The following is a 13,464-nucleotide window of genomic DNA, read 5'->3' on the forward strand; positions in this document are numbered from 1 at the left end:
GCAGTTACTGGAAATCTGATATTTATAAACTATGTGAAAAATATGGAAATAGCTATTTTATTATATCATTTTATATGTGTGTTTCTTAATTAGTACATAGACTCAGCGGATCTTGAGCATAATACAGAAGCTGAGAATCCAGTGAAATTCCATCAAGCCTGGCAAAAATTATGCAAATCTGAGTAAGTGGTATTTGTTATTTTTGAGCTGATATAATTTAAAAGGTTTATAGTTTGGTTTTCTTGGTCATAATGTCCATGATTTTATTTTTTGACATTTTTAATTTAAAAGACTGTCTGCAAGTATAGTTTGATTCACTTGGTATGCCTATATTTGAAGTTTTTTCATGCAAAGATTTTTACTGAATGAGAAGCATTATGATTTCTGCTGGCTAAAGTTCTGCATTAAATTGCATGGTTTTTGCAGCAGCATCTGTAGAATTTCATTGGAATGTTCAGTATCTTGGTAGAATTATCAAAGTGATGGACATGGGGCTTCATAACACAAAATCTTTAAAGTAATGCCTTCTTCAAATGTGGGGAAACTATTATGGATGGTATGATGGACATAAATGGTAGAATGTTTTAACCCGGCCTGAAAACCTGGAGTGATAGGGGATCAAAATTGAATTCTACAGTTGAGAGAGTCAGTTAGAAGGGCAGTTGTGAGTGTCAGTTGACTGGGAAGGAAGGTTAAGAGTGAGAGGATCAAGAAGGAACTCCATTCAAGTCTGATGGAAATAGTTCCTAGTAAAGTGATTCCTAACCAGTCTGAGGGATATAGTTCTTAGTAAAGGGGTGATCTCTATCAAATGGTTGAGAAGGCACCCAGGCACAGGAAAACCTATTTCTAGCCCACCCCTTGGGAAACTTCCTATTCTTACTTTATTTAGCATAATGTTCTGGAGGGTCCCTTGTTTCTCAGCAGTGGCTTTTGTGGGGAAGTGCAAGGAAACCAAAATTGCTTCCATTAACTTGTACTTGAGGAAATTTAATTCTTGTTGCTGAAATGATAAGGATGAGAATCGTTTGAGAGTTCAGTTCCCATGCTTCCCACCAGTCCCTATACCCAGCCATATCCAAAAGGATGTCCTCAGTGTTCAGGGCTCTAATGCAGGATATTTCCAGAATGATCTATCTTGCTTCTTCTTGGCAGGTGGGCAAATGGATATTGCTATCCTATTTATTTCCCTAAAGGGAAATAAATTTATTTAGTTATTTATTTCGTTAACTAAATTTATTTAGTTATTTAGTTAACTAAATTTATTTAGTTATTTAGAACTTTATTTAGTTCCCTAAAGGGAACTATTGCATTTCAGCCTGAAACCCAAGAATTGTATTGCTTGGTTTCCAGGTTAGAGTGTTTGAGATCAGGACCTAATGGTTCATAAATTTATGAGATTCATAACCTCAGGATATAATAAAAGCCATTAGATTTGATGCATTAGACAAAATTTGGAAGATAGTTAAATTACTAGCTAAAAGGAGATGCTTTGTAGAGAAGAACTGTAGCTCTCAGGTGTTGGAGACTTGACAGTATAAACATTTCATCAGCCAGTTGGAGAGCTTTCTAAGGCATTTGGCTGGCTGCTATCGAACGAAGGGTACTAGACTAAATAGATCTCAGTCAGATCCAGCAATTCTTAAAGCAGTATAGTTAATTACTTTTGATTTCAGTTGATTGATCTAATTTTCAAATTATTATAAATGTAATGAATCAGGAGGCCAAGCTTCCTATGACACTTTTCCAGCTAATAAGTACAGAACCCTGTGGGGTATTAAGTTACAGCAGCCTATTGAATTTATGGAAGAAGAGTTGGACTGGAGAGGCTGTGATTCGTACCCACCTGAGAGCCAAAGTAGATTATATATTTAGCCATGAACTCTCAACCATTTTCAGAATTGAATGGCCAAGCGCTGCAGAGGCCTTCTCCAGACTGGAACTGTGGTACAGAGGCAGGGAGAGGATTTCTGTGTTGTCTTGTCAACCCAAAATGGCTTGGGAGTGTTATGTGAGAGGCATTTAATGCACATGCTGCTCCCCTGGCAAGTAATCCTCCTCTGCATTTTGTGTATGGAAGATCCTTGTGCCTCTTGCAGTATTCCTCTGAAGAGCCCGAACACTTAGTTTCCCACAACTGGCATCTGGTTGCATGGAATGTGACTTAGGTCAGAGAAGCTCAGACCCAGCTTGTTAAAAATGCATTCTCTAGTTTGAACCTCATTGTGCAATTCTGAGCAGACACTGGGCTTAGAAGGATATAACTCAGTATAGGATTGTACTGGTAGTCACTCCACAGTACCAACTCTTAGAATTGTGTATGCAAGGAAATACTCTTTTTCTTCTAGAACCATTTTAAATGTTTAGTATTACACATGATAAATATATTAATTTTTGCATTAATGTGCCTGTACATTTTTAAACCCCTTGGACTACATCTGCTTAATCACACTGCTTTGTGATTAATGAAAAAGAAGTATTTTTATTTTCAAGCAACAATCAGTTAAACCTGAGGAGTATACTGTCATTTCATATTCTTATCTCTTTTTGCCCTTTTATATTGTTTCAGTTGTATTTTAGTCCCTGGAGGTTTTGGACACAGAGGAACAGAGGGAAAACTTCAAGCTATATCATGGGCAAGAAAAAAGAAGAAGCCTTTCCTTGGTAAGATGTTTATTTAATTATAATTAAATTTCTGTACTTCCTTTCTCAACACTGCAGAAAATTTGTGCTGATGGAAAGTAGAGTGGGGATTCCTCATCTTCCTTATCATGCTGCAGCCCCAAAAGCACCCCCTGCCCCATTGCCCTTAGGGAAGAGAGAAAGGAAGGAATATGCCTGAGTCTGCCAATGGAGAATCTCCCCATCTTTAAAAAGTACAGGAAACATGTCTTTAGGGGCAGAAGGAAATGGTATTTCCACTATCAAGTAAGATTTCCAGTTCTGGGTAATCCAGGTTGGATCATGCTCTCATTTACTACAGCTCCAGGTTTATAGAGTTTTGACTGGACTGCTTTAATGCCTTAATCTAAGTTAGAAGTATTTCCCTCTGAATTTCAGTAACAGTGATGGACTTGGACATTGAATGTTTTTTATATTTATGCCCCACTTTTCACTTGCTGGTCCATAAAGCATGGCTTATGCTGTTGTAAAAGACTAAAGAAATCGTAAAGTTGTTTCCATTCGTTCTTTTTTCTTCTTCTTTCTTACAGGAGTTTGTTTAGGGATGCAGCTGGCAGTAGTGGAATTTGCAAGGAATTGCCTGAACTGGCCAGGTACATTTAGCTGCCTGCTATGAAATTGTTGACTAAAATAATGTTTTTTCAGCCTTTTGTATCTTATGTCCCATCAATCACTGTATCAGAGAACCCAAGTCTGACGATGATAGTAATAGTCCCACTTTTTGCAAGAGGGAGATTTATTTGTTTAAAGACATTCTGTTATATTTATCATATATGGTAAGTTTTAAGGACCTAATAATTGCTGTAGTGTTTGGGGGAGTAAATGTTATTCCTAAGTCTTTAAAGCAGAAATAAAAAGCAGCAACACATATCAAACATTTGCTCATCAGTGTCATGAACCCCAATTCATGCCTGTTTCGTTTCCTGAAGCCTTGCAAGGCTAGGCATTGTAAACCTGTAAATCTGTCCTGTGGATCCAAGACTCCCCTTCTTTTCCAGTGGGGCATCTTCCTCCTTTCGCTTTATCAAACTCTTCCCGCAACCTTGCATGGAGAGCAAAGACTCAACAGAAATATAGCTGTAGAGATTAGACCCTGGCCATCTGGCACTCCTTTGGTGCCCTCTGCTCTCCCGCCAAATTGCCTATGTTCCCCCTCCCTTATTGAGAATAACCTATAACTACCCTGAGGTGTCTATTGTTCTTTGTTACTGCCAAGATCTTTTGCTTAGGAGATCTTGGCTCTGTCTAGCAACTCTGTAGATTTTGTTAAATAAAGTTTTTCCTTGTATTCTTAACTCCCTGTTGGATCTTGGATGTGCCTTTATCATGGACTCTACTGGCTGGGCTCAGCCTGATTCCTGATAATCAGTCCTTTTCTTCCAAAAAAAGTAACTTATTTTTGAAAGCATTTATCTTAGTTGCAAAGTGGAAGGTTGAAATTAATGGACTCTGTATCTTACAAATTCAGCTCAGCTGCCATGTACGTATGTTACTTTTGATACCCATTCAGTAGATTGAATGCAGCTCAAAATTTCCACTTTCACTGGAACTCTTGTGCAGAGATACAAGAAAAAAACCACGGTAGATTACATTAAGTAAAAATTACTGTGTCATTTGTATTTCCATTTATGTAAACAGTTTCTGAGCACTATAATATATACAGGGAGGAAGGCACTAAGTAGTGCAGAAGATCTTGCACAGATATAACTGCTAGTTTCCATTTGTGCATTACTTGATCCAAGCCATTGGTACTGAACAATACTGCTAACTTCATTTCTTCTCGAAGCTCAAGAATTCTGGAAGCACCTTGCCATGCAATAGCCATATCACTTAGTTATGCAGCAGCAGTGTGAGCTCAGTACCCATCTCTGAAGATTGGGCTGTTCAGTGTATTGGTTTAATAAGACAATTTTTATGTGATCAGACACCTTAAGAATAATCTGCTTGCTAACATGTCATGGATCATACAATATGTAACTTGCAAGTCAGCATTTGCAATTTTGCAGAATTTTGCAACAGTTTCATGGGACGTGCCTTTTACTGAGGCAGTACCAACAGCAAAAGATTGACAATGGTCTTCCAGTCTAGGTGTCCCTTGAAAAATATTCATCAAACTTTGAAATATCTTTCAAAATACTATTTATTAGGTTGTGAGCTATAAAAGCATCCTAAGGTACTTTCTCCTCACTGATACATCTAGCAAATCTTGCTAAATTCTAATTGAAATATCTGTTGATTCATCAGTTTGAAGTGCAGACCACTTCAGCTTTTACAGTTGGGAATAAATTGAGCTTCAGTATCACAAGATAACTTTTCAGTACAATGCATAGCTATATAATTTGACAGTGAGATGTTAACATTCTTATTTACTGCTTCATCAAGAATGTATCTGCAGGCATCTAAACACTGCTGGCTTTTTCAGTCTCTCTGATAAAGTCGTTGTAATGATTAGGACGATGTTGAAACTTAAAATGGCAGCCAGGAGGAATGGAGGAGGGTTAGAAACACAATGGATAGTCACTGGTAGGAAGCAGCACAGCAGTTTCTTCAGTGTTACTGCTAACATGTCAGAAGATCACAGTGGATAATCTCTATCAGGTGAGGTCAGCAAGAGATGGCACATCACACCTGGAGGTTACTCGGGGACTGACGGAGACCAACTTCTTGGTAATTTTTAGGGAAACCCTGCATCCCACCTAGACTACTCCTGCAATGTGTTGATGGTATGTTTCACCAAAAGAAATTAAACAAAATCCAGGATGACATATCTGAAGTCCATGGTATATGGACTAAGACTGTCAACCTCCAAGAAAGGCCTGGAGATTCCCTGGAATTATAACTGAACCCCAGACTGCAGAAATCTGTCCCTCTGGGAAAAAATGGCTGCTTTGGAGGGTGGACTTTGGCATTACATCTCCCTGAGATCTTTCTCCAGGCCCAAATATCTAGGTTTTCCCAAGTTAGGACCTCTAGTTTGGACACCATCAGATCTGGAATCTGTGCATCAGACTGATGTGTCTCCCATATCTCCAGCTGCCTGACATTAATGCTACTAGCTTGATTTTACATTTGTCCAAATCAAATTACTATGGGAAGATTTTCATTTATAGATGTACATTGTCAAGTTTGTTGGTAGTAATTTACTATTAGTTTTGTCTGTTCAGCACATTCTCTATTCCTAAAGCAAGATAAAATTTGGGAAAAATAATATTAAAGTTTGCTTCAGAATCTGGGTGATAAAACTCACATTGTGACAACCATGCCAAAAGTCAAAATATTATCTGAATGGCTACTGATACATATAGTTTGTCTGATTTCAGATAGTGGTTAATGACATGTAGCCCACTCTTTTGTATACTCAGAGGTTTGCAAACCCCAAGAATTTTAATTCTTGACAGCAGAGTTCTAGAATGTAAGAATAAATTAATGTTATAGTAACAATAAAAGAACATAATAATTTTTTTAAATCATGGAACAGAGGATCTCTGTGATGAATACAGAATTACTAAACTATATAGCTAGTATAACTAAAATATTATGTATCACTTTTCATTTTACAGATGCAAATTCAACAGAATTTGACCCAAACACGAATAATCCTGTTGTGAGTATTGTCTCCCTTTTTATAGATATTCAAATAAGCCCTGAATTTAGAATGCTTCAAAGGGTGGTAATTTCTGGAGGATATACCACAAGTATATCTTTTACTTTACATTTACTACCTTTAATTTGTTACTAGAATAGGATAAATATGCATGGAATTGCATTACTCACAGTGATATTCTTTGAAGCTATTTTTTGTTTTAATGGTTCAGAGGAGGGGTAGTCAAACTGCAGCCCTCCAGATGTCTATGGACTACAATTCCCATGAGTTCGCTGAGAGTTCACTGGCAGGGGCTCATAGGAATTGTAGTTCATGGACATCTGGAGGGCCAAAGTTTGACTACCCCTGGTTCAGAGTATAACCTGTATATCTATATGACAGGAAAATGCTGTGTATGTGGAAGAAAGAAAGAGCTGAAAACAAATGTAATAATAAATTCTTGTTAGGGTCACCAGGACCCCTTGGGAAACTTCTGGAGATTTGGGGTGGAGCTTGAGGAGGACAGGAATCTCAATGGAGTTTAATGATATGCAGTCCACCCTCCAAAGCATCTATTTTCCATGGGAACTGATCTCTGTAGTCTGGAGATCCCCAGGGCTCACCTGGAGGTTAGCAACCCTAATTCTTGCACAATTACTCATTGTGGTGAGAAAGATGCTTTTTACTACCTCTGGCATGTCCAGTGTTGTACAGACAGACCTACGTAGGTTTATGTAGGGTCAGCAATGACTTGACACAAAGTTCAGTCCAGTTTTAGAGTTTGTAAGTAGGGGTTTCGTAAAGACTTTGATTCTCTTTTCTCTATTTTCTCCCTATAGTCACTATATTCCTCAATGGCCAGGTGGCAGGAGGGTTGGGTTTGAAACAGAAAGGGCTGTTCCATCCAACACTTAGTCATCTGACCTATGGTGGTGGGTTTTTGAAACTCTTTCTGTTCCAAACCACCCCTTTCTCACACACACAGTCTGATTAGACAGAAAAAGGTGTAAGTTGAAACAGTTGCAAAAGGGGGGGGATTTCCCCCATCAAGTTACTTAGTATATTTAAACCCAGCCTCCCTTCAAGGAACTCAGGGTGGCATATAACTTCTTCCATTTTATCCTAACCCAAAAGCTGTGAGGTGAGAAATGGTGAAATACACAGAGTCGCCCAAGGTCACCTAGCATATTTATTTATTATTTATTATATTTATATACCTCCCTCACCGGAAGCTCAGAGCAGTTTACATGGAACATAAGAACAATAAATGAAACAGTCTATAACAAATGAATAACCGTACAATAATATTAATAACTAATAGTTGTAACATTATAACAGTATAAACAGTGCAAACAGGTCCAGAGCGCTCTGGTGGAGTTCTGAGGGGGGGGGGACAGGGGCCCTTCAGTCGCTGTTGGTTATGCCTGGTCTCAACCCAATACCTGATGGAAGAACTCAGGCCCTGCGGAACTGTTTAAGCTCTGTCAGGGCCCTGATCTCCTCCGGGAGCTCATTCCACTGGTTGGGGGTCAGATCAGAGAATGCTCTGGCCCTGGTTGAAACAAAGTTTCTACAACAAAGTGGGAATTTGAACCTGGATCGTCCAAATTCTTGTCTGACACTGGCCTTCTGACTAAGCCTCTACCTTAGCACTAAATATGACGTGTATACTTTACGGAAGAGGTGAGCAACAAAAGATTGTATGGATGTTTAACCACTTTAAAAAATCCACAATTTTTCCTGACACTTGCAAGGCTTCTGGAGGGAAAAGTAAGAGAATCTTACCCAGTAAGGCAAATAGATGTGATTTCCATTCCTACCTTGAATGATCAAATCTAATGTCAGCCTTTCCCCTCAAGATTTGGGGATTGGACTTTGCACTTGGGGGTGGTGGAATGGTATACAAGGCTCGACTCAACTAAATGTATGGTTTGCGCAATCAGTTACAGTGTTCCTACTAGAGAATGCAAAGAGATTTTGCCTGAACTGAAAGATTTCCTGGAGCCCTACCTGAGATTTGGAGTTCGGGTCTCTTTCAGTTCAAGTCTGTGAGTTTAGACTGAACTAATTCTGCAAATTCTGCAGAGAATTGTACTGTTAGTCACAAACAGAATGGCAGTAATTAAAGGATCAATATCTTTATTAAAGAAGTTAGTATTACATCTATTTAAGTGCTTTGCAACCCATGCTGATGAAATAAAAGTTCTTTAATAACTTCTTGCGGCAGACCAGCTCCAGGCATTCTTGGAGGAAACCGGCACTCAATCCATATCAGTCTGGTTTCCGTCCTAGAGACAGTGCTGGTCGCCCTATTGGATGACCTGCGCTGCTAGCTGGATAGAGGCGGGTCAGCCGTGCTGGTTCTCTTAGACCTGTTGGCGGCCTTTAACATTGTGGACCATGAGCTGTTGGTCCATCGCCTAGCTGGCATGGGGATATGGAGCACAGCCTTACTCCTCCCTCCAGAACCGGTCCCAGAGGGTTGCTGTGGGGGAGGAGTTCTCGCAGCCCTACAGACTCCCTTGTGGGGTCCCTCAGGGCGCAGTCCTCTCTCCTACATTGTTCAACATCTTTATGCGCCCTCTGGCCCAGCTGGTACGGAGGTTTGAGCTGATGACACCCAGCTCTATCTCCCAATGGACAGCTGCCCGGACTCTCCCCCGGAACCATTTCCCAGATGTTTGGAAGCGGTGTCTGAATGGTTCGAGCAGAGTCGCCTGAAACTCAACCCCTCCAAGAGGAGGACCTGTGGCTGGGAGGCAGGGGGTGGGAACAGGCAGCGCGCTTACCCACCCTGGCACAACTTACTATCGTGCCCCAAGCTAAGAACTTGGGTGTGGCCATTGATGCCTCCCTGACTATGGAGGCGCACGTCAAGAGAGTAGCGAGCCAGGCATTCTTCCATCTTCACCAGGCCCGGCTACTAGCCTGTCCCCTGACCACTTGGCCACAGTGATCCATGCAACAGTCACCTCCAGATTAGATTTCTGTAACTCGCTCTACACTGGCCTACCCTTGTCCCTGACCCAGAAACTTCAGCTGGTGCAAAATGCAGCTGCTAGGGTCCTCACTGGTACACCTTGGAGGGCCCATATCCAGCCTGTGCTGAGGCAGCTGCATTGGCTACCAATAGCTGCCCAGATCCAGTTCAAGGTTTTGGTTCTAACCTTTAAGGCCATACGCGAGTTGGGACCCACATACCTGAGGGACCGCCTGCTGCTGTATGCTTCCCGCAGGGCTTTATGCTCTGCGGGTGAGAACCAATTGATCATTCCCGGCCCTAAGGAAGCACGCCTAGCCTCGACCAGGGCCAGGGCCTTTTCAGTCCTGGCCCCTACCTGGTGGAATGAGCTCCTGGGTGAGCTGCGGGCCCTGCGGGATTTGTCAGCTTTCCGCAGGGCCTGCAAAACGGAGCTCTTCCACCAGGTCTATGGTTGAGGCTGGGGTCAGTGAACTATGGACATCACCCCCCCCCCCCCAGGAGTCAGGAAGTGTACATCACTCTCTTCCATTATCTCCGATATCAGTTTGGGGAGGGATAGGGATTCTCTGCCGTTATGTCAGTATTTAAAGTCTTAATGGAGATTATAATGGGTCTTAATGGGGTTGAGACTATTGTCACCCGCCTCGAGCCTGTAGGGAGAGGTGGGAAATAAGTATAATAATAATAATAATAATAAATAATAATAATAAACTATATTTCACTTTTTAGATTGCTATCCAATGACAATGTTTTGATTAATTTGAAGTGATGTCAAAAATGTACTTTATCAACAGGTGGCATTTTTCCCATTACTTTCAGTACCCTTTATCAGTATGCTTGCCCTCCTGGGTATATGCAGTGGCATTCACTCTCTAGGTTTCTGTCTTGGCACTTACTCTTGATTATGCACTTATATTTAGTAAATTATAAATGTAATGTTAAGAAACTACAGAACAGAGGCTAGATCAGTGGAGTTTTGAGGTATAAACTTTCGAGAGTCCAATCGTTTCAGCCTTCATAGAATCATAGAGTTGGAAGGGGCCATACAGGCCATCTAGTCCAACCCCCTGCTCAACGCAGGATCAGCCCTAACCATCCTAAAGCATCCAAGAAAAGTGTGTATCCAACCTTTGCTTGAAGACTGCCAGTGAGAAGACTTCCCTCACAAATAACTGATTTTCATCAAATCCATTTTAAAAAATCTGTTATAGGAATAGGAAGAATGACAAAGAATAATAATGCATGTTTTTGTGTGATCGGATAATCAGATATACAATAATGAATATTGCTGTTGTTTCATATGCTATACAGAAAGGCCACAGAAATGCTGCAGAAATGTATGTGCTGGAACTTTTTAATAAGCTTTTTGGCAAAGTCCCTCATCAAAGGCTTCTAAAAGCAGGCCTGCAGTACGGTGCAAATCTTACTGTGGATCAATAACTGGTTAAAGCAAGGAACTGGCAAGCAGGAACAAATAGTTTCACGATGAAGGAAAGTCAACAGTAGAGTATTAGAATTAATGCTATTAAACTTTACATTGGACAACGGAACAGCGGATGAAATAAATCATTTTTTCCCGACGACATGCATTATACATCACATATAGATAGGGTCTATATTGGTCTCATCTTGGGACCATGAAAACTCATAGAAAATGTGTGTGCTATAGAAATGGAAAGAATGGGAAATAATGAATTTATGTTACATTGTTTCATGTCACTACCTCTTGTAATCACGTAAAATGGAAGGCAGTTCTGGTTGTCTGGCTTCCAAAAGGATATCTTTGAAATGGAAAAGGTACATTAAATGGAAACAAAAATGATCAAGGGGTTGGAGCACATTCATTACAAAGAAAACTTTAAAGCAGTTATGGTTTTTATTATCTTTTCTAGAAGGGATATACAGGTTTATAAAATAAAATAATGAGTAGCATGGAGAAATTGGTTAGAAAGAACAATTTGCTGTCATATAAGCCTGTAGATGAATGAAATTTATGGGAAGTAAGTTCAAGACAGAAAAAAAATGCTGTTTGACACAACATTAAAATGTGGTATTTTTTAGTAATAGATGTAGTGTTCAGTAATTTTGCTTTTAAAATGACAATTTGAAGCTCAATGTGGCATCTTAGGGGGAATAATCTGTTGAGGAATCCTGCTAGGCTTCTAAATTTCCTTCTCAGCTAGTGGCATAATTGCCCTTTTGCAGGAAGTAATTCTTCTAGGGCAGAGATCCTCACTGTGGTTCCTCTGGGCACCATGGTGCCTGTTGACACCTTTCCTGTTGCCCACCAAGTGTTTTTAGAAAGGAGGTGAGTCCAGATGGGACTTCTCCCCAGCAAGGCTTCTGATGGGCATTGAAGATCTGATGGGATGTGCAGATTAAAATAACATTGTCTTGGCAGCAGCTGCCAACAGAGTGTTGGTTCTAGAAACTTTCACACTCCTTTTCCCCTGTGTATTTTTTAAAAAAACTTTTCTCCTGCACTTGGGCTTCTTCTGTGTGTGGTGATGGGGGGGGGGGGGACACACACTTCCTTTTGAGGCAGCCATTTTGTATTTACTCCCATCATCCTGTGTCAGAATTCCAGGGGTGCCCACAGGTTCAAAGAGTTTGGGGATCTCAATTTAAGGAGTTCATTTCAGTTTCAGGCTGTGAGCAGCTGTTCTTAAATCCAGACCTGGCGTGTGTTATCCAGTGTAGGTTTTCTGAGGTTCATTGCTGGAGTTTGCTTATGGGCTTCAACTGAAGCCTAAAGCGAATAAAGAAAATATTTGAATAAAGAAAATATTTCTTTATTAACAGAGAAAGGCAGAAAATGGGACTTCCACTAATTTTACCAGGCATGGTCAAGGTTCATAGTTCTATACCATTGCTAGAAACTCTGTTGTTTCCTTTTTAAGTGCTCTGAGACCTTAACTCAGTGGTTCCCAATCTTGGGGTTGAACAACCCTTTCACAGGAGTCACAGCAGGGTGAGCAGCTTGGTTGGGGGGGGGGTGCTGCCACTGTTGCTGCTTCTCCTACAGGCGCCCGCGCTTGGCCCCCAGCCACTCCAGCAGTGCCTCCAGCGCAGCTCGGCGAGGCAAGAGGCAGAGCTAAACTGAGAAACCCTGGAAAAAAACAATTTATACACAATCATGAACAATGGATCTTCATGTCATTGGTCAGTTTCAGTTTAATTTCTGTGAAAGAACACTTGCATAATTTTATGGCTGGGGCTCACCACAACATGAAGAACTGTATTAAAGGGTCACGGCATTAGTAAGGTTGAGAACCAATGCCTTAACTCATACAACAAACTCAAAAGAATAAATCCTCAGGACATTACTTTCCAGGTAGCTTGTGTCGAAGGCTAGGGTTGGAGGAAGGACTTTCCAATTCACGGATCACACTCTTAGGTGACCAGATTTTAACATTGGTAAAGTTCTTGATTAAAAATTTGTTCTATATGGAGCAACAAAAATTTTCATAGAATACATAGAACACAAAAATAGTATTGTAATATATAGTTTTTACTTGCAACATAAGTACAATTTGCCAGTTGCCCCCAGATGTCCCTCCAAAAGTGGGACAATCTGGTCACCTTATCTTAGCCATAGAAGCTACCATATTTCAGGATCCATGGTTGTGTCATCTGTAGCATTTAAACTCACTGTTTTGAAATTACTGGGGAAAATCACTACCAGGTTTTTACTGATCATCAAATAAACATGCTTTTTAACCAACGTAGATTTTTTATTAAATGACGTCCATAATTTTACAATTACTAAATTTAGTTTGAAAAGCAGATTTTTTTTTGTGCAAAGGCAAACTTAATGTTCACAGTACAGCTGGTACAGATCTTGCAAGATTTTGTTCACCTCTGTCTTCTGCCTCTTCATAGGAAGTTTAGGAGACCAGATTCGTTAATCCACTCAGAGCAGAAAATCCACTTATCTTGCTCATCAGTGCCTTAAAAGCATCAAAACTGATTTTTCCTTCTTTATCTACCTGCACATATTTTGCCATATCACCAAGAGAGAATGAACCCTGCGGGGAGATAGAAAACAAGAAATTATGTAGACATTTTCAGAATAGACATCCATTTAAGTAAAAATATTTAGGCTATATTATGTCGCTGGAATATCTTGATCAATTCTACTTGCATTTTTATATACAAAATGGAGTGGGTGTGCTTTTGCATCTCTTGAAATGTAGTTCACGGAATAGATCGTAGT

General features: G+C 40.3%; 2 protein-coding genes across 5 annotated transcripts in view; one reads left to right on the forward strand and one right to left on the reverse strand.

Moving 5' to 3' along the window:
- Window positions 1–13,464, forward strand: part of CTPS2 (CTP synthase 2) — an 83,944-nt gene that overhangs the window by 35,816 nt on the left and 34,664 nt on the right. For all 4 annotated transcript variants that reach the window (XM_077343156.1, XM_077343153.1, XM_077343154.1 and 1 more), the window contains exons 10-13: window positions 94–182; window positions 2,570–2,664; window positions 3,213–3,275; window positions 6,243–6,286. In XM_077343156.1, coding sequence (XP_077199271.1) covers window positions 94–182; window positions 2,570–2,664; window positions 3,213–3,275; window positions 6,243–6,286 — 291 coding nt within the window. The remainder of the gene's footprint in view (window positions 1–93; window positions 183–2,569; window positions 2,665–3,212; window positions 3,276–6,242; window positions 6,287–13,464) is intronic.
- Window positions 12,365–13,464, reverse strand: part of S100G (S100 calcium binding protein G) — a 93,840-nt gene continuing 92,740 nt past the window's right edge. Inside the window, exon 4 of the mRNA XM_077343162.1 lies at window positions 12,365–13,276. Within this exon, the coding sequence (XP_077199277.1) occupies window positions 13,136–13,276 (141 nt within the window). The 3' untranslated portion in view covers window positions 12,365–13,135. The remainder of the gene's footprint in view (window positions 13,277–13,464) is intronic.

This window comes from Paroedura picta, chromosome 6, assembly GCF_049243985.1.
Source record: "Paroedura picta isolate Pp20150507F chromosome 6, Ppicta_v3.0, whole genome shotgun sequence".
In the NCBI taxonomy this organism is placed as follows: Eukaryota; Metazoa; Chordata; class Lepidosauria; order Squamata; family Gekkonidae; genus Paroedura; species Paroedura picta.